Source organism: Rhinopithecus roxellana, chromosome 12, assembly GCF_007565055.1.
Source record: "Rhinopithecus roxellana isolate Shanxi Qingling chromosome 12, ASM756505v1, whole genome shotgun sequence".
NCBI lineage: Eukaryota > Metazoa > Chordata > Mammalia > Primates > Cercopithecidae > Rhinopithecus > Rhinopithecus roxellana.
Genome location: NC_044560.1, coordinates 110,714,725 through 110,733,044, shown reverse-complemented (window position 1 = coordinate 110,733,044; position 18,320 = coordinate 110,714,725). Strand labels below are relative to the sequence as shown.

General features: G+C 47.1%; 1 protein-coding gene across 2 annotated transcripts; it reads left to right on the top strand.

The window, feature by feature from the left end:
- The first annotated feature begins 1,112 nt into the window (after positions 1-1,112).
- On the top strand, positions 1,113-17,048 carry KLK4 (kallikrein related peptidase 4). 2 transcript variants are annotated; one of them, XM_030943022.1, is made up of 5 exons: positions 1,113-1,269; positions 1,721-1,971; positions 2,058-2,194; positions 4,086-4,229; positions 16,918-17,048. In XM_030943022.1, the coding sequence occupies exons 1-5, from the start codon at positions 1,193-1,195 to the stop codon at positions 16,924-16,926; spliced, it is 618 nt and encodes a 205-aa protein (XP_030798882.1). In that variant the 5' UTR covers positions 1,113-1,192; the 3' UTR covers positions 16,927-17,048. The 2 variants fall into 2 exon arrangements, with proteins under 2 accessions (XP_030798882.1, XP_030798881.1); XM_030943021.1 differs by lacking the exon at positions 16,918-17,048 and having other exon boundaries at positions 4,086-4,747.
- The last annotated feature ends 1,272 nt before the right edge of the window (positions 17,049-18,320 follow it).

The following is an 18,320-nucleotide window of genomic DNA, read 5'->3' as shown; positions in this document are numbered from 1 at the left end:
CCCCCCATGGCTGTCCCCCTGAATTGTGTGTGGCAGTGTGCCTGGGTGTGTGGTTGTACCTGTGAGACACTGACAGTTTGTGCCTCTGAATATCTGGTGGAGTGACAACAGTGTAATGATGATGTCGGGACAGGGGAAGCCGAGGGTGCAGGAGATTGTGCTTCCTGGGGAATAATCCATTGCTGGGAATCTGTGCCTACTTCCTCGGTCTTCAGTCCTGAGATCCCCCTCTCCCATCCCCAAGGAACTCACCTCACAGGACTATATAATGGTGTTTTGGTGTGAATGGGCTTGTGGCTGGGTGTGACTGTGGGTAAGGCTGGGAGAGGATAGGACTGACTCGGTGCAGGACTCTTTGAGCATCAGTCTGTGCAGACAAGTGACCCGATCTTTGCTCCCAGCAATAACTCCACCCGCTGAGCTTTAATCCACGCCAAAGGACCCGATCCTACCGCTATGAGCCTAGACTCCCCTGTTGAACCCCTGACCGTGGCTTTGCACAGCGATGGCACCAGTATCACCTCCAGAGCCCACCCCAGAGCCCTGAGTGCGCCCCAGGAGCCCTGATCCCACCTTCTGGGACTGCTCCTATCCATAATCCGGCTATTGAAGCCTTGACGGAGCCCCTGTGCTGTAACCGCAACCCTAGGAGCACTAATCCCGACTTCTCAGCCCATCCCCATGCCCTGACTCACCTCCCAGAAGCCCTGACTACCCTGAAACCCTGACCAGGCTCCCGCACCGTGATCACCGCCCCTGGGAACCCTAGGCCAATACCCTGGACTAGCCCATGAAGCTCTGATCATGCCCCCTGCACCATAACCCCACCCCCAGAAGCCCTGGGTCCGCCCCCTGGGCTCGTCCCCAGCCCTGACTCGGCCCCCAAGAGTCCTGACTGCTCCTGAAGCCCTAACCGCGCCCCTGCTCGGTAACCCCACCCCCAAAAGCCCTGGGCCCACCTCCTGAGCCCGTTCCCAGCCCTGACTCCACCCCGAGGAGCCCTGACTGCTCCTGAACCTCTGACCACGCCCCTGATCGGTAAGCCCACCCCCAGGAACCCCGGGCCCGCCTCCTAGGCCCGTCCCCAGCCCTGACTCCGTCCTCAGGATCGCTCGTCTCTGGTAGCAGCAGTCGAATCATAAACGGCGAGGACTGCATCCCGCACTCGCAGCCCTGGCAGGCGGCACTGGTCATGGAAAACGAATTGTTCTGCTCGGGCGTCCTGGTGCATCCGCAGTGGGTGCTGTCAGCCGCACACTGTTTCCAGAAGTGAGTGCAGAGGTAGGGCGAGTGGGCAGGGCCTGGGTCCGGGGGCAGGGCCTGGGTGTTACTTTGGCTGAAGGCAGGGGCCTAGTATCAGGTTCCTCCTGGGGTGCTCAGGGGGAATCAGCGGTGAAGGCTCTGGGAGGAGGACGGAATTAGCCTGGATCCGGGGAGCCCAGAGGGAAGGGCTGGGAGGCGGGAACCTTGCTTTGGAAGGACTCAGAGAGCCCTGGGTTGAAATCTCAGCCCAGTGCTGAGTCTCTAGTGAACTAAGGCAAGTTCCTGTCCCTGAATTTTTGTGAATGAGGATTTGAGACCATGGTTAAGTAGCCCTTAGGGTGTTTAGCGAAGAGGGTGGGGTTGGGGTTAGGGAATGGGGATGGGAATGGGGTTGAAGATGAGAATGGAGATAAGGATGCAGTTGCCACAAAACTGACCTGCCCTCCGTGGCCCTCAGGTCCTACACCATCGGGCTGGGCCTGCACAGTCTTGAGGCCGACCAAGAGCCAGGCAGCCGGATGGTGGAGGCCAGCTACTCGGTGCAGCACCCAGAGTACAACAGACCCTTGCTCGCCAACGACCTCATGCTCATCAAGTTGGACGAACTTGTGTCCGAGTCTGCCACCATCCGGAACATCAGCCTTGCTTCGCGGTGCCCTACCGCGGGGGACTCTTGCCTCGTTTCTGGCTGGGGTCTGCTGGCGAACGGTGAGCTCACGGGTGTATGTATGTCTGCCTTCTTCAAGGGGTCCTCTGCCCAGTCGCGGGGGCTGACCCAGAGCTCTGCGTCCCAGGCAGAATGCCCACCGTGCTGCAGTGCGTGAACTTGTCGGTGGTGTCTGAGGAGGTCTGCAGTGAGCTCTATGACCCGCTGTACCACCCCAGCATGTTCTGCGCCGGTGGAGGGCAAGACCGGAAGGACTCCTGCTACGTGAGAGAGGGGGAAAGGGGAGGGCAGGCGACTCAGGGAAGGGTGCAGAAGGGGGAGACAGAGATACACAGGGCTGCATGGAGAGATGCAGAGATGGAGAGACACACAGGGAGACAGTGACAACTGGAGAGAGAAACTGGGAGAAACAGAGAAATAAACATAGGAATAAAGAGAAGCAAAGGAAGAGAAAAACAGAAATAGACACTGGGGGCGGCAGAAACACACACACATAGAAATGCGGTTGACCTCCCAACAGCATAGGGCCTGGGGGCGCTGACCTCCACCCAACAGAAAATCCTTGTATAACTTTTGACTCCCCAAAAACGTGACTAGAAATAGCCTACTGAGGGCCGGGCGCGGTGGATCACGCCTGTAATCCCAGCACTTTGGGAGGCCGAGGCGGGCGGATCACAAGGTCAGGAGATCAAGACCATCCTGGCCAACACAGTGAAACCCCGTCTCTACTAAAAATGCAAAAAATTAGCCGGGCGTGGCGGCGGGTGCCTGTAGTCCCAGCTATTCCGGAGGCTGAGGCAGGAGAATGGCGTGAACCCGGGAGGCGGAGCATGCTGTGAGCCAAGATCGCACCACTGCACTCCAGCCTGGGGGACAGAGTGAGACTCCGTCTCAAAAAAAAAAAAAAAAAAAAGAAATAGCCTACTGTTTACGGGGAGCCTTACCAATAACATAAATAGTCAATTTATGCATATGTTTTATGCATTCATGATTATACCTTTGTTGGAATTTTTTATATTTCCAAGCTGCACAGTTCATCTGTGAATTTTTTTAAATTGTTGCAACCCTCCTAAAATTTTTCTAATATATTTATTGAAAAATATCCAAGTGGACTTGTGCAGTTCAAACCAGAGTTGTTCAAGGGCCAACTGTGTACCCAGAGGCAAACAGTGACACAGACTCATAGAGATGAAACACGAAGAGAAATAGGAAAAATCAAGACTGCACAAAGAGGCTGGGCGGGGTGGCTCACGCCTGTAATCCCAGCACTTTGGGAGGCGAGGCAGGCAGATCACTTGAGGTAAGGAGTTCAAGACCAGCCTGGCCAAAATGGTGATATCCTGTCTCTACTAAAAATACAAAAGTTAGCTGGGTGTGGTGGCAGGCACCTGTAATTCCAGCTACTTGGGAGGCTGAGGCAGGAGAATCGCTTGAATATGGGAGGTAGAGGTTGCAGTGAGTCAAGATCGCACCACTACACTCCAGCCTGAGCAACAGAGTGAGACTGTGTCTCAAAAAAAAAAAGACTTGGCCGGGCGCGGTGGCTCAAGCCTGTAATCCCAGCACTTTGGGAGGCCGAGACGGGCGGATCACGAGGTCAGGAGATCGAGACCATCCTGGCTAATACGGTGAAACCCTGTCTCTACTTAAAAATACAAAAAACTAGCCGGGCGACGAGGCGGGCGCCTGTAGTCCCAGCTACTCGGGAGGCTGAGGCAGGAGAATGGCGTAAACCCGGGAGGCGGAGTTTGCAGTGAGCTGAGATCCGGCCACTGCACTCCAGCCTGGGTGGCAGAGCAAGACTCCGTCTCAAAAAAAAAAAAAAAAAAAAAAAAAAAAAAAGACTTTACAAAGAGATGCAGAGACACTGAGACAGACAAACAAGCCATGAAGGAGACAAAGAAGGAAAGACAGAAACAGACAGACAACAAGCCCAAGAGAAGCAGCCAGCATTCAGGACATAGGACATCGGGAAGCAGGATTAGATGAGGTCAGGGATCTGGAATGGGATTTCCAACAGATATGTTGCTGGGCTATGTTGTGGTTAATGATGGTTCTGTCTTTGTTTCTCAGTCTCATTTAGTTCCTCTCTGATCCCACATCCATTTCCATCTCTCTGTATTTCGGATTCTGACTCTCCCTCTCTTCACAACAGGGTGACTCTGGGGGGCCCCTGATCTGCAACGGGTACTTGCAGGGCCTTGTGTCTTTCGGACAAGGCCAGTGTGGCCAAGTTGGCGTGCCAAGCGTCTACACCAACCTCTGCAAATTCACTGAGTGGATAGAGAAAACCGTCCAGGCCAGTTAACTATGGGTACTGGGAACCCATGAAATTGACCCCCAAATACATCCTGCTGAAGAAATTCAGGAATCTCTGTTCCCAGCCCCTCCTCCCTCAGGCCCAGGAGTCCAGGCCTCCAGTCCCTCCTCCCTCAGACCCAGGGATCCAGGCCACCATCCCCTCCTCCTTCAGACCCAGGAGTCCAGCCCTTCCTCCCTCAGAGCCAGAAGAAGTCCAGGCCCCCAGCCCCTCCTCCTTCAGACCCAGGAGTCCAGCCCCTTCTCCCTCAGACCCAGGGCTCCAGACCCGCAACCCCCCCTGCCTCAGACTCAGAGGTCCAGGCACCCAACCCCTCCTTCCCCAGACCCAGAGGTCCAGGCTCCAGGCCCTCCTCCCTCAGACCCAGTCTTCCAAAGCCACCTAGACTCTCCCTGTACACAGTGCCCCCTTGTGGCAAGATGTTGACCCAACCTTACCAGTGTTAGAGTTGGTTTTTCATTTTGTGTCCCTTTCCCCAGATCCAGAAATAAAGTCTAAGAGAAGCGCAGGTTCTGTTTGTAGTGTCCTCCTTGCTTCCCCTTCCATTCAAGAGATTCCAGCAAATGGCTTTTCCTCCATCGGTCTCAGTTTCCCTATCTGGGAAATGGGAGCTTCGACCAGGAGGGCCACGGGGTTTCAGAGGGAGGGGCCATTCCCTGGGTAGTTAAGAGAAACCAGTGCCATGGCTGTTGTCCAGTTTCTGAAAAGTCAAGTCAGCAAATGGTAACTGTAGAGATTCTCTTGCTTCGTTTAACTTTTCAGCTTTAGTTGATCTATATTTGTTTTTGTCTTCTTAACTGCATTTCAAGAATTTTTAACTTGCATCTGTCTCAGGACTTGGCTGCTGCAGCTGGAGTCTGGTGGGAAGAATTGTGGAGAGGGCTACTGTGAGTGACAGCTACAGAGACCAAGGAGCAGAAAGAGGGGAGGTTGAGGGCCAGAATGGGGCAACTGAGGGACAAGGAGATGGGAGACTGAATAAGTGTATAGATAATTTGAACAATACAATTAACACATTCTATTTAATGGTCAGATATGGAAAGTTGCATCCAGTACCTGAAAAATATAGAATCATTTCAAAAGACATACAGCTGCCAGAATGGCTAAAATTGAAGAGAATAACAGCATCAAGTCTCAGTTATATCTACGGCAGCTGTAACTCTCCTACAATGCTGGGGGTAGGGGGTAAAATGGTACAACCACTTTGGAAAACAGCTTGGTAAATTCTTAGAAAGGTAGGCATACATCCACATGATGGCTAGCAATTCTACTCATAGTATTTATGTAACAGCCATAAAAAGACTTCCCTAAGAATGTTTATAGTAGTTTTATTCACAATAATGAAATTGGAAATGAAGCAAATGTCTATCAGTAAGTGAGTGGATAAGCAAACTGTGATATATCCATACCATGGATTGCTACTCTGCACCAGAAAGAAATAAACTATTGATATAAGCAACACCATACACGCATCTCAAAATCATTATTCTGGCCGGGCGCGGTGGCTCAAGCCTGTAATCCCAGCACTTTGGGAGGCCGAGACGGGTGGATCACGAGGTCAGGAGATCGAGACCATCCTGGCTAACACGGTGAAACCCCGTCTCTACTAAAAAATACCAAAAAAACTAGCCAGGCGAGGTGGCGGCACCTGTAGTCCCAGCTACTCGGGAGGCTGAGGCAGGAAAATGGTGTAAACCCGGAGGCAGAGCCTGCAGTGAGCCAAGATCACGCCACTGCACTCCAGCCTGGGTGAGAGAGTGAGACTCCATCTCAAAAAAAAAATCATTATTCTGAGTGAAAGAAGCTAGACACAAAATATGATACACTATATGATTACATTTATATGAAATTCTAGAACAGGCAAAATTAATCAATGTTGCCTGGCTGCTGGGATGGGAGAGGGGAGTAGGTATAGAAACAGATTGGGGTCAGGTGCGGTGGCTCACCTGCAATCCCAGCACTTTGGGAGGACAAGGTGGGCAGATCACTTGAGGTCAGGAGTTCAAGACCAGCCTGGCCAACATGGTGAAACCCTGTCTCTACTAAAAATACAAAAATTAGCCAGGCATGGATGCAGGTGCCTGTAATCCCAGCTACTCAGGAGGCTGAGGCAGGAGAATCACTTGAACCTAGGAGGTGGAGATTGCAGTGAGCCAAGATCACACCACTGCACTCCAGCCTGGGTGACAGAGCAAGACTCTATCTCAAAAAAAAAAAAAAAAAAAAAAAAAATTTAGATGGATGTGTTGGTGAGTGCCTGTAATTCCAGCTGCTCTGGAGGCTGAGGCAGGAGACTTGCTTGAACCCAGGAGGCAGAGGTTGCAGTGAGCCGAGATCACACCACTGCACTGCAGTCCGGGCAAAAGAGTGAGACTCTGTCTCAAAAACAAAAACAAAAACAAAACAGATTGGGAAGAAGCATAAAAGAACTTTCTCGGGTGATGGAAATTTTCCATAACTTTACAGGAGTGAGGATTACATGAGCGTATGCATTTGCCAAAACTCATTGAATTGTAATGCCACACTGTGCATACCTCAATAAAAACTTTACCTCAATTTAAAAACCACACACAGCATTTACAAACATGAACCCGTTATTGAGGTACAAAGCAAGTCTCAACACATTTCCAAGTTGGAATATATAGAGTATGTTGTCTGACCACAATGTAATTAAGCTAGAAATCATAATAGCCAGAAAATCTTCATGTGTTTTCAAAATGGTCTTAGGGAGCGCAAGTGCAGGTTTCTTTTTTTTTTTTTCTTTTTTTTTTTTCTTTTTTTTTTGAGACGGAGTCTCGCTCTGTCGCCCAGGCTGGAGTGCAGTGGCCGGATCTCAGCTCACTGCAAGCTCCGCCTCCCAGGTTCACGCCATTCTCCTGCCTCAGCCTCCGGAGTAGCTGGGACTACAGGCGCCCGCCACCTTGCCCGGCTAGTTTTTTTTTTTTTTTTTTTTTTTTTTTGTATTTTTTAGTACAGAGGGGGTTTCACCGTGTTAGCCAGGATGGTCTCGATCTCCTGACCTCGTGATCCGCCCGTCTCGGCCTCCCAAAGTGCTGGGATTACAGGCTTGAGCCACCGCGCCCGGCCTAAGTGCAGGTTTCTGACAGGGATATGTTGTGTGGTGGTGAACTCTGGGCTTTTTACTGTATCCATCACCCAAGTAGTGTGCGCTGTACCCAATAGGTCGTTTTCTCCTCCTTCACCTCACCCCCCCCATGCTTCCACCTTCTAGAGTCTCCAGTGTCTATTAGTTCACTCTATGCCTGTTTGTACCCACTGTTTAGCTCCCATTGATAAGACAGAACATGTGGTATTTGACTGGCTGTTTCTGAGTTATCTCATCTAGGACTGTGTGTTTTGATTTTAAAGGAACATCCCTAAAGAACCCACAATTCAAAACAAGAAATATAATGGAAATTAGAAAATATTTTGAGTTAAATGCTAAGGAAAATACAAGATGTATGCACATGTATTGTATGTGCCTACTACAGTGCTCGGAGAGAAACATATAGCCATAAACACATAATTATAAAAGAAAAAGAGCTGGCCGGGTGCGGTGGCCCATGCCTGCAATCCCAGCACTTTGGGAGGCCGAGGCGGGCAGATCACCTGAGGTCAGGAGTTTGAGACCAGCCTGACCAACATGGTGAAACCCCGTCTCTACTAAAAATAAAAAAATTAGCTGGGTGTAGTGGTACATGCCTGTAATCCCAGCTACTCTGGAGGTTGAGGCAGGAGAATCGCATGAACCTGGGAGGCAGAGGTTGCAGTGAGCCGAGATCACGCCATTGCACTCCAGCCTGGGCAACACAGCAAGACTCCATCTCAAAAAAAAAAAAAAAAAGTAAAGAAAGAAAAAGAAAAAGAGCAGAGAATCAATTCATGATATAATCATCGCCAGAAGTAGGAAGGAAAACAGCAAAATAAACTCCAGAGAAGTAGAAGGAAGGAAATACTAAATATAGAGCAAAGCTTAGTGGCAGAGTAAACAGATATGCACTGAAGAAGGTTAACAAGTTTTCTAACAGATTAACAAACTGATAAGCCCCAATGAGAATTATGAAGAACAAAGTAAAGACACAACCAGAATTAAAAATGAAAAAGGAGATATACTTTAGCTCCTGTGAGCATGAAAAAGATATTAACATATAAACAACTTTATGCCAGTATCTTTTAAGATTTTTAAGAAATGCGCAATTTATTTAAAAGTGTAACTTACTAAAACTGACTCAAGAAGAAGAAGAAAATCTAAATAGCCATGTTTGACCATTAAAGACATTGAAGCAGTAATTCAAAAATCTCACCAGCCAGGCGTGGTGGCTCACGCCTGTAATCTCAGCACTTTGGGAGGCTGAGGTGGGTGGATGGCTTGAGGCCAGGAGTTGAAGACCAGCCTGGCCAATATGGTGAAACAACATCTCTACTAAAATACAAAAATTAGTTGGGCATGGTGGCGGGTGCCTATAGTCCCAGCTACTTGGGAGGCCGAAGCAAGGAAATCACTTGAACCCGGGAGGCAGAGGTTGCAGTGAGCCAAGATCACGCCACTGCAATCCAGCTTGGGTGACAGAATGAGACTGTCTCAAAAAAAAAAAAAAAAGTCTTCTCACAAACAAAGCTGTAGTTCCAAGTTTTCTCCAGAATGCTCAATCATTCAAGAATAAAACAATTATAAAATTCCACAAAATCTTCCAAAAATTAAAAAAAAGGGAACACTTCCCAACTCTATTCATAAGGATAAAATAACTTGGATACCAAAACCCAACAAGAACAGCTGGGAAAGAAAAATTACAAACCATTATGACTCCTGAATGTAAATACGAGTATTCTAAATAAAATCTGTAGCTGGCAATATATGAAACAATGGTATATTAGAATGGAGTTGAGTTTACATGAGGCATGCAGGATTTTTTAACATCAGAATATCAACTAATGCAACTTACTACACTAAAAAACTAAAGGGAAAAATAATATGATTTTGCCAAAAACACATTTAATAAAACTGAGGCTGGGTGTGGTGGCTCACGCCTGTAATCCCAGCACTTTGGGAGGCCAAGGCAGGTGGATCACTAGGTTAGGAGTTCAAGACCAGCCTGGCCAACATGGTGAAACCCTGTCTCTATGAAAAATACAAAAATTAGCCAGGCATGGTGGCAGGTGCCTGTAATCCCAGCTACTTGGGAGGCTGAGGCAGGAGAATTGCTTGAAACCAGAAGGCAGAGTTTGTAGTGAGCCGAGATCACACCACTGCACTCCAGCCTGGGCAAAAGAGTGAGACTCCGTTTCAAAAATTAAATAAATAAAATACAATTGAATACTCATTTATTTTTTAAAAACCTAGCAAACTAAGAATAGGAGGGAACTTCTTTAATATGGTAAATAATATCTCAAAAGACCTAGCACAAACTGTATACTTAATGAAAAAGATGTTTAAAGTTTTCCCTTTGACCCAGCAAACAAAGACATATGAATCAGTTGTGACTACTTATGTTCAGCATGCTACAGCATATCTTAGTCAGCAAAATAAGGCAAGAAAATGAAATAAACTATATAATGGTTAAAGAAGAGCAATAAAACCATTATTGTTTTTAACTGATATTATTGTGAATGCAGAAAGCCCCAAATAATCAACACGTAATTATAGAAATAAACATATAATTGACTGGGCACGGTGGTTCACGCCTATAATCCAAGCACTTTGGGAGGCCGAGGCGGGCGAATCACCTGAGGTCAGGAGTTCGAGACCAGCCTCAGCATGGAGAAACCCCATCTCTACTAAAAATACAAAATTAGCCGGGTGTGGGGGTCATGCCTGTAATCCCAGCTACTCGGGAGGCTGAGGCAGGATAATTGCTTGAACCTGGGAGGCACAGGTTGCGGTGAGCCAAGATCATGACATTGCACTCCAGCCTGGGCAACAAGAGCAAAACTCTGTCTCAAAAAAAAAAAAAAAGAGAAAAGAAAAAAGAAATAATCATGTAAGTTAGCAAGATTGTTGGCAGCAAATCAATAAAAAATCAACTGCATTTCTATGTAATTGCCACAGATTTTTAAAAAACTCTAAAAATGTAAAATCCATGAAGACCCTAAAAATAAGCCTTCAAAGATATCCAATACCATAGGGAGATACTAAAGAAGACCAAAGGCCGGGCGCAGTGGCTCATGCCTGTAATCCCAGCTACTCGGGAGGCTGAGACAGGAAAATCCCTTGAACCCGGGAGGCAACACTAGTAAGCTGAGATCGCGCCACTGCACTCCAGCCTGGGCAACAGAGCAAGACTCCATCTCGAAAGAAGGGAAGGGAAGGAGAGGGAAGGGGAGGGGAGGGGAGAGGAGGAGAGGGGAGGGGAGGGGAGGGGAGAAAGAAAAGAAAGACCAAAATAAATGGAGAGATACATTGTTCCGTGTGCACAGAGGAGAAAACTCAATGTTTTAAAGATGAGAATTATCTCCAAATTTATTTTAAAATTCAATGCAATCCAAATCAAAATCTCAGTAGGTTTTTTCTTGAGCCTGACAGACTGTTTCTAAAATTTATAAAGAAGAGCAAAGGGCAAGGGCAAAGGTCAGCCAGCACACTTTCGAAGAAAAGCAAGGTAGGAAACCTTTTCTACTTGTAACTTACTATGAAAAGTGTGATATTAGCACAGGCATAGGCAAACATACCAATAGAATAGAACCCAGAGCCAGAAGCAGATCTATGCATTTATAAGCACTTTATATGAAACAGAAATCACGCTGCAAAGCAGTGGAGAAAATGTCTTTTCAGTAAGTATTGCTGGGAAAATTGGGTATCCGTATGGAAAAAAATGGCATTGAAATCCTACCTTATACCACACACAAAAATCAGTTCCATGTAAATTAGACCTAATTAAGGCAAGACAATGAAACTCTTAGGACATCATTTAGGAGGACATTTTCATGACTTCAAGTAGAAATGGTAAATATATGCATATACATATATACATATATATATATATATATATATATATATATATATATATATATATGTTTTTTTTTTTTGAGACGGAGTTTCGCTCTTGTTGCCCAGGCTGGAGTGCAGTTGCGTGATCCCTTGAATCCTTTCCTGGGTGAAGCCAAGAACCCTCCCGGGCTAAACCCCAATTTCAGGGCTAAACTGTCCTGCAATGAAGTGACAGTCTTTTGTGATCTACATACAAAGAATCTTAACTCCAAAATGAAGATCTCAGTCACCAAATTCAGATTCTAGACTTTGAGCTTCATCTTCCTGGAAATCAGACTGGTGGTCCAAACTCTAGACATCAGACCAGTCTTTGGACTCTAGAACCAAGACTTCCATTTCTGGATTCCATTTTCCAGGTTTTAGTTTCCTCAAAAGTAAATAAATTACGCCTGCAGGCCAAATCCAGCTGCTGTGTCTTTTTGTGAATAACATTTGGTTGGAACATAGATTAATTCCTTCATGTGTTGTCTATGACCGCCCTTATGCTGGGACAGCAGAAACGAGCAATTACAGCACAGACTGTCTGGCCCACAAAGCCTAACATAATTACTTTCTGAACTTTTACAGAAATAGTTTACTGATGTCTGGTCTAAATTCCAGATGCTTCACTCCAAACCCCAAAATCCCAGAATTCAGATTCCAAGCTCTAGATTCCACAGCACAAACTGGAGATTCTGAAGGTTGACTCCAGACCTCAGACCCAGGCTCCAAACTCCATTCCTCTGCTCTAGATTCCCAACTCCAGAACCCTGACAAGACCCCAACCACCCTCCAGAGACCCAGAGATCTCTCCAGTAAGAGACCTACTGAAAGAGACAGGAAAGAGTGATGGAGAGAGTGTCAACCACAGGGAGACAGATAGAGAGAGTAAGAATGTGTGTGTGTGTTAGTTGTCTGTCTCAATGGCAGACGGAAACAGTCAGACAGGCAGTACCCTGATCGAGAAGCTCAATTGAGAAATACAGTGACAGAAATAGTTTGTGGCCATCCGTTCATTCTCATTTACTCAGTAAGTACTTATCATGTACCTACTATGTGCCAGGCACTGTTTCAGGGGCTTTGGACAAACCAGTGAACAAAACTGGCAAAGATCCTTGTCCTTGTTGTAGCTGAGAGGTACAAACAATAGAAAATAGACCCAATAAAATAAATCACGAATTAGATATACATTTATATGTGTTAATATAATATTGTAAATTCGTACAAATCATATACAATAAGTTAAGTAATAAGGAAGATTGGGGGGAGGGACATTTGCAGTGTTAAAGCAGTGACAGATGTTCCATAAACTGGTGAGCAGACAAATAAACTGTGGTGTATCCATACAATGGAATCCTATTCAGCAGTGAAAATGGAATAAACCACTGATAGCTGTGTGACCTTTGGCAAGTTACTTAACCTCTCTGTTACTTAACTCTGAAATGGGGCTAATAACAAATCTTCCAGGCAAGGTTCCTATGAAAGTGAATTAGTGCATGTCAAGTGCCTAGAACAATGCCTGGGCACATAGGCTGGACGCTGTGTTTGCTGTCAACACCTTTCCATCTCCGTACCTTTCAGACTCACTGACCCTGAGAACTCTTTGTGCCTGCGTTTCCATCTTCCCCATCCTAGCTTTCTGACTCTGTCTCCCCCAGCCCTCGTCTTGGTGTCTCTGTATCAGTGTCTCTGTGTCTCTATTCCTATCTACAGGCTCATGCCTGTAATCCCAGTACCTTGGGAGGCCAACGCGGGTGGATCACCTGAGGTTGGGAGTTCAAGACCAGCCTGACCAACATGGAGAAACCCTGTCTCTACTAAAAATACAAAATTAGCAGGGCGTGGTGGCACATGCCCGTAATCTCAGCTACTTGGGAGGCTGACTCAGGAGAATCGCTTAAACTCGGGAGGCAGAGGTTGACGTGAGCCAAGATCGTGCCATTGCACTCCAGCCTGGGCAACAAGAGCAAAACTCTGTCTCAAAAAAAAAAAAAAAAAGATAGACATGGGTGTACGTGTGCATGCACATGCGCGCGCACACACACACACACACACACTTGAGCTTTTGGACCCAATGTTCCAGATGCACACACTTGCACACAAGGTCTGAACATATAAGGTAGGGGCCTTAGTAAAGGTACACAGGAGAGAGACACTGATATGCAGTGTCAGGTTTGACTTTGAGGGGACATATCCTGAGTAGTCCCCCAAAACCAATTCACAGACATGGGTCTATAGTATGGTGGTTGTATCCAAAAGTATGACCACCTGGGGTCAAACATATTGGTTCTGAATCTTTGAGAAAATTATTTGACCTCAATGTCTTTCCATTTCCTCATTTGTTCATGGGGGTTTCCTTAAGACTTCAATAGAAAAATGTGTCTCTGTGTATAAGCACATGTATGGGTGTGCATGATAATGGCTGGCACACAGTAACTGTAATGCATAGTAATAAATATCGGTTATTTTAATCAAGGACACATGACTTAGTTATAGTACATACATGTGGCTGTTCAGACTGTGAAAACAAACACAACCAAAATCTGACATATGTGTAGACCCAGATAAAGTTAGTCGAGGTTAATACTGTGATTCATCCATAAAGCCACTTAGTGGTGATTCAAAGTTACAGAAACCAAGGGCCAGATATTCAAATACAGGCTCATAGATTAGATTCCAGGCAACTCCCAGACACAGAGTTGGGCATTTATGGGGAAAGACATATTCTGGAGACACAGGCAGTTGGGACAAGAAAGATTTATATGTCTCTAGATCGTCCCCCAAGTCAGACACTCGGTGTTGAAGGCTACTCATCAGTTTTCCCATATGGGGACATGGCTCACATGTGTGGGCAGATAGTGGACAGTAGGGCCTTGCACACCCACCACATACACATGTGCATGCACATACACACGCGCACAGCACTGCACTACTCACAAGTACCAAACATGGACTGTTCACAGTCAGAAGACCATGAGCCTCTACGCTGGGAAACGTGGGTATGTCCCCTCAACATCAAATCCACACATAAACAGACAGAAACAATGGGGCAGCAACAATAGGGGATATCCAGATCAGATCCCCATATTTTTCCTGCCATCATGGGGAACCGGGCCTGGAACACTGGTGAGGCTAGGGTAACAGATGTGGCAGACGAGGGGTATAAGGAAGAAAGTATAAGCTTGTTTTGCAGGGAAGGTTAGAGCGTTTACATTATGATTCTGAGAGAAAATTCTCCATGGGCCTTTCATGTTTCTACATGTCTTCAAAGCAAAAAAAAAAAAAAAATTGCTTTGGACTGTCAAGGATGTTTGGCTAGCAAGCAATCTTGCAAACGGTCTTTTCAACAAAACAGCTTTGATTACCGACCAGTGTAATAAAGATAATGCGTCCCTTCAAGCAGATTTGTTTAGTGTTCAGTACAATAAATATAATACGTTCCTCCAGAGCAGGTCTGTTTGTGGTCGGGATAACGAAGAATGTGTCTTCCTCTTGGACAAACATTAATAGTCCCCTTATAAGATTCAGGATTCCTAAGCTCAGGTTTCTCAGCCGTGGGTCAAAGCACTGTGTGCACAGAATCCTAAACTCTGATCATTCCTGTGGGACTTAGGGTCAAGGTGAACTGATGTGAACACAAAGCTCATGCTGCCTTCTGTGCTGTGAGTAATAAAGACCTTTGCCTTTGATCCAGAATCCAGTGTGTTCTGCCAGTATCCATAAAACTGTGGCAGGCTAATTTATTTGTTTGCAAGTTGGCAAAATATCAGCCCCTTCTGAGTTTTTGACAAACAGTTGGGCACTAAGGCTGCACCTATCCAGCTAGAGATAGAAGGGTGGGAAGTAGGAGGGGCCCCAGCTGGGCACAGCCACATGACAGAACAGGGACCAAGGCTAGGTTGAACTTTTCTGAGAGCAGTGTAAGCCAAGCTGAAGTTGAACCTTCTTGGCCCTTGGAGTTAGGAGGGGCCCCAGCTGGGTGCAGCCAAATGACAGAAGAGGGAACAAGGCTGAGGTGAACTTTTCTGGCGCCCGTGTAAGTCAAGCTGAAGCTGAACCTTGTTGGCCCTACTTGCATCCTTCCAGACACAAATTCATCCCACCTGTGGCGTAATAAATGTCCTGTTGCCATTTGTCTCTCCTCCTCCCTAACATGCTCTTCCTCTTGGATTCTCCCGCTTGGGAGAGTTCACTGCTTCCTCAGGCACCAGGATAGATGCCAAGTGCCCCACATCCTGCCAGACACTGGCCACATTCTATCTTCATTTTTAAATGGATAGAATCTTTTCTATCCTGGATCTTCATTTTTAAAGCCTCAGGCCACGTCCTCTAACTAGACCCTTCCCCCAGCCTCTTGACCATAATCAGAATCTTCCCTTATGTCTTCCTTCCAACTTTTGGGATCCCTGCCCTTTCCAATTATGCCTTCACTTTAGTGGCAGACAGCATGTATGCTGAGGATTTAGTTAGCACTGTAATTCAGCCACTCACATAGTAAGATTCTACGTTTAATTTTCAGAAATCTCAGCTCTGTGGCTACAGGAGATAAAGGTTTCTTTCAACATAGTCGTAGACATAGCAACTTTGGATTATTTCTTCAGTCTGAGATCTGGAAATTTAAAGTTCTGTGCTCATTCTTTTCTTTTTCCACTTTTGCCAACACAACTAGAAGCAATCATTCCAATTTCATTACGCTTGTTACTTTAAAAAATATTCTAAAGTATCATATACATGATCACCCTGGACATTGTCCCTTTATTTGATTAGGACTATCCAGTGGTGATATTTTGCATACCTCTATTGCCACATCACACCATGGACTTGTGTTTCTCTTTGTATTACTGAAAATAGAGTTACTGGTGCCTTTAAATTTATTCGTATTACAGAACCAATTCCAAAAACTAGAAATGCCAGAACTAATTCAGAAAGCTCATCTTTGAGACTTCCTTCCTCTAGAAGAACTAGTAAAGTTTGTCTCAGACAGGATTTTTAGAGAAACAGAAAAAATAAGATGTACACACACAAATACACACATGCAAAGAGATAGACAAAAATGGAGACAGAAGGACAAGGACAAGAAGATGGAATCTGAGCTAATAGCAGAGACATGGAACCAGTAGAGAAGAGACACACGGTCTTCAGAGAGTGCTGATCAGGAAGGGGAGGAGCCCCCAGGACTGGATCAGGGGTCTGTCCCTAGGTCCCCATTCCTGACTCTTTTCCTGCCACCCTGATATGGGTATAGCATCAGATTAGCTGGTTTGGCTGAAAAAACTGCTAACTTGGGAAAATGTCCCCTGTCCATAGGAGCAAGACATCCCAGACTCAAGAATCTCATAAACCCACAAGCACTCTATCCTTTACCTCCCCACCACAGCCTCCTACCCTCCAGTTCAAGACCCCAAATCACCCCACATACTTTGCTCCCAACCCAACACCTACTCCAGACAATGTCTCATGTCTCCTACCCTAATTCCTGGGTTTGCCCTGCTCTCAGAGCAGAGTCTCCCCCCAAGGAACAGCCACCAACCCATGACCCCATGGAATGGTCTAGAATCTCAGGCCCTTCTGTGTCCCTGGATCCCCAGCCCTGGTCCTCTGCCCCCAGGTCCCTTCAAACCCACAGCCCAGCTCCCTCTCTTAGCCCAGTTCCTGGCCTCTCCTGCCAAGCCTGCCCTCCCTGACCCAGCACTCCCTCTGCAGATACTGTGATTGCCATCCAGTCCCAGACTGTGGGAGGGTGGGAGTGTGAGAAGCATTCCCAACCCTGACAGGGTCGCACCATTTCAGCAACTTCCGGTGTAGGGATGTCCTGGGGCACCCTCAGTGGGTGCTCACTGCTGCTTACTGCATCACCAGGTGAGTGGGAACCTGGGGTCTGGGCAGGGGTGTCTGTGCCCCACAGGGATAACAGTTGAGCATTTCCCCCTCAGATGAGGCTGGGGACAGAGGGAGACAGGGAAGATTCTGTTTCAGGTTGCATGAACAGGCACTGGGGACCACCTTCCCCTGGGGGCTGCCTCGGTCTCTCACCTTATCTCTGTCCATCTTGTCTCTCTGTGTCTCTTGGTATATGGCTCTGCTGTGTCTCTGTGTGGCTGTGTTTTGGTCCTTGATCTCCCTCTCTCTTCTCTGTCTCCTTGCCTCTGTGTCTCCCCATCTCTGTTTCTCTCTGCATCTCTCTTGGCCATCTCTGTCACTGTGTGTCTCAGTCCCCATCTCTCTGCCCATCTCTCTCTCTCTTTCTTGAGTCTCTGTCTCACCCCTCCCCACACCTGCCCACTGCCATCCTGAGCCTCTGCAGGAGAGAATAGAGGATCCCTGAGAATAGAGACTTTTTCCTATGTGGCCACCCTTCCCAGTGCCCTGCAGTACCTACATACGTGAAAACCATTCACATATGCTTTTCCCACAATTTCTCCAGAAATCTCTGGTTTTGGGGGGTTTGTTTTGTTTGCTTTTTTTGTTTTGTTGTTTTGTTTTGTTTTGAGACGGAGTCTCGCTCTGTCGCCCGGGCTGGAGTGCAGTGGCCGGATCTCAGCTCATTGCAAGCTCTGCCTCCCAGGTTCACACCATTCTCCTGCCTCAGCCTCCTGAGTAGCTGAGACCACAGGCGCCGCCACCTGGCCCGGCTAGTTTTTTGTATTTTTAGTGGAGACGGGGTTTCACCGTGTTAGCCAGGATGGTCTCGATCTCCTGACCTTGTGATCCGCCTGTCTCGGCCTCCCAAAGTGCTGGGATTACAGGCTCGAGCCACCGCGCCCGGCCTTGTTTTGTTTTTGAGATAGAGTCTTGCTCTGTCACCCAGGCTGGAGTGCAGTGGTGCGATCTCAGCTCACTGCAACCTCTGCCTCCCAGGTTCAAACGATTCTCCTGCCTCAGCCTCCCGAGTAGCTGGGACTACAGGCACGTGCCACTATGCCCAGCTAATGTTTTTGTTTGTTTGTTTGTTTTTGTTTTTTTGAGACGGAGTCTTGCTCTGCCGCCCAGGCTGGAGTGCAGTGGCCGGCTCTCAGCTCACTGCAAGCTCCGCCTCCCGGCTTCACGCCATTCTCCTGCCTCAGCCTCCCGAGTAGCTGGGACTACAGACGCCCGCCTTGTCGCCC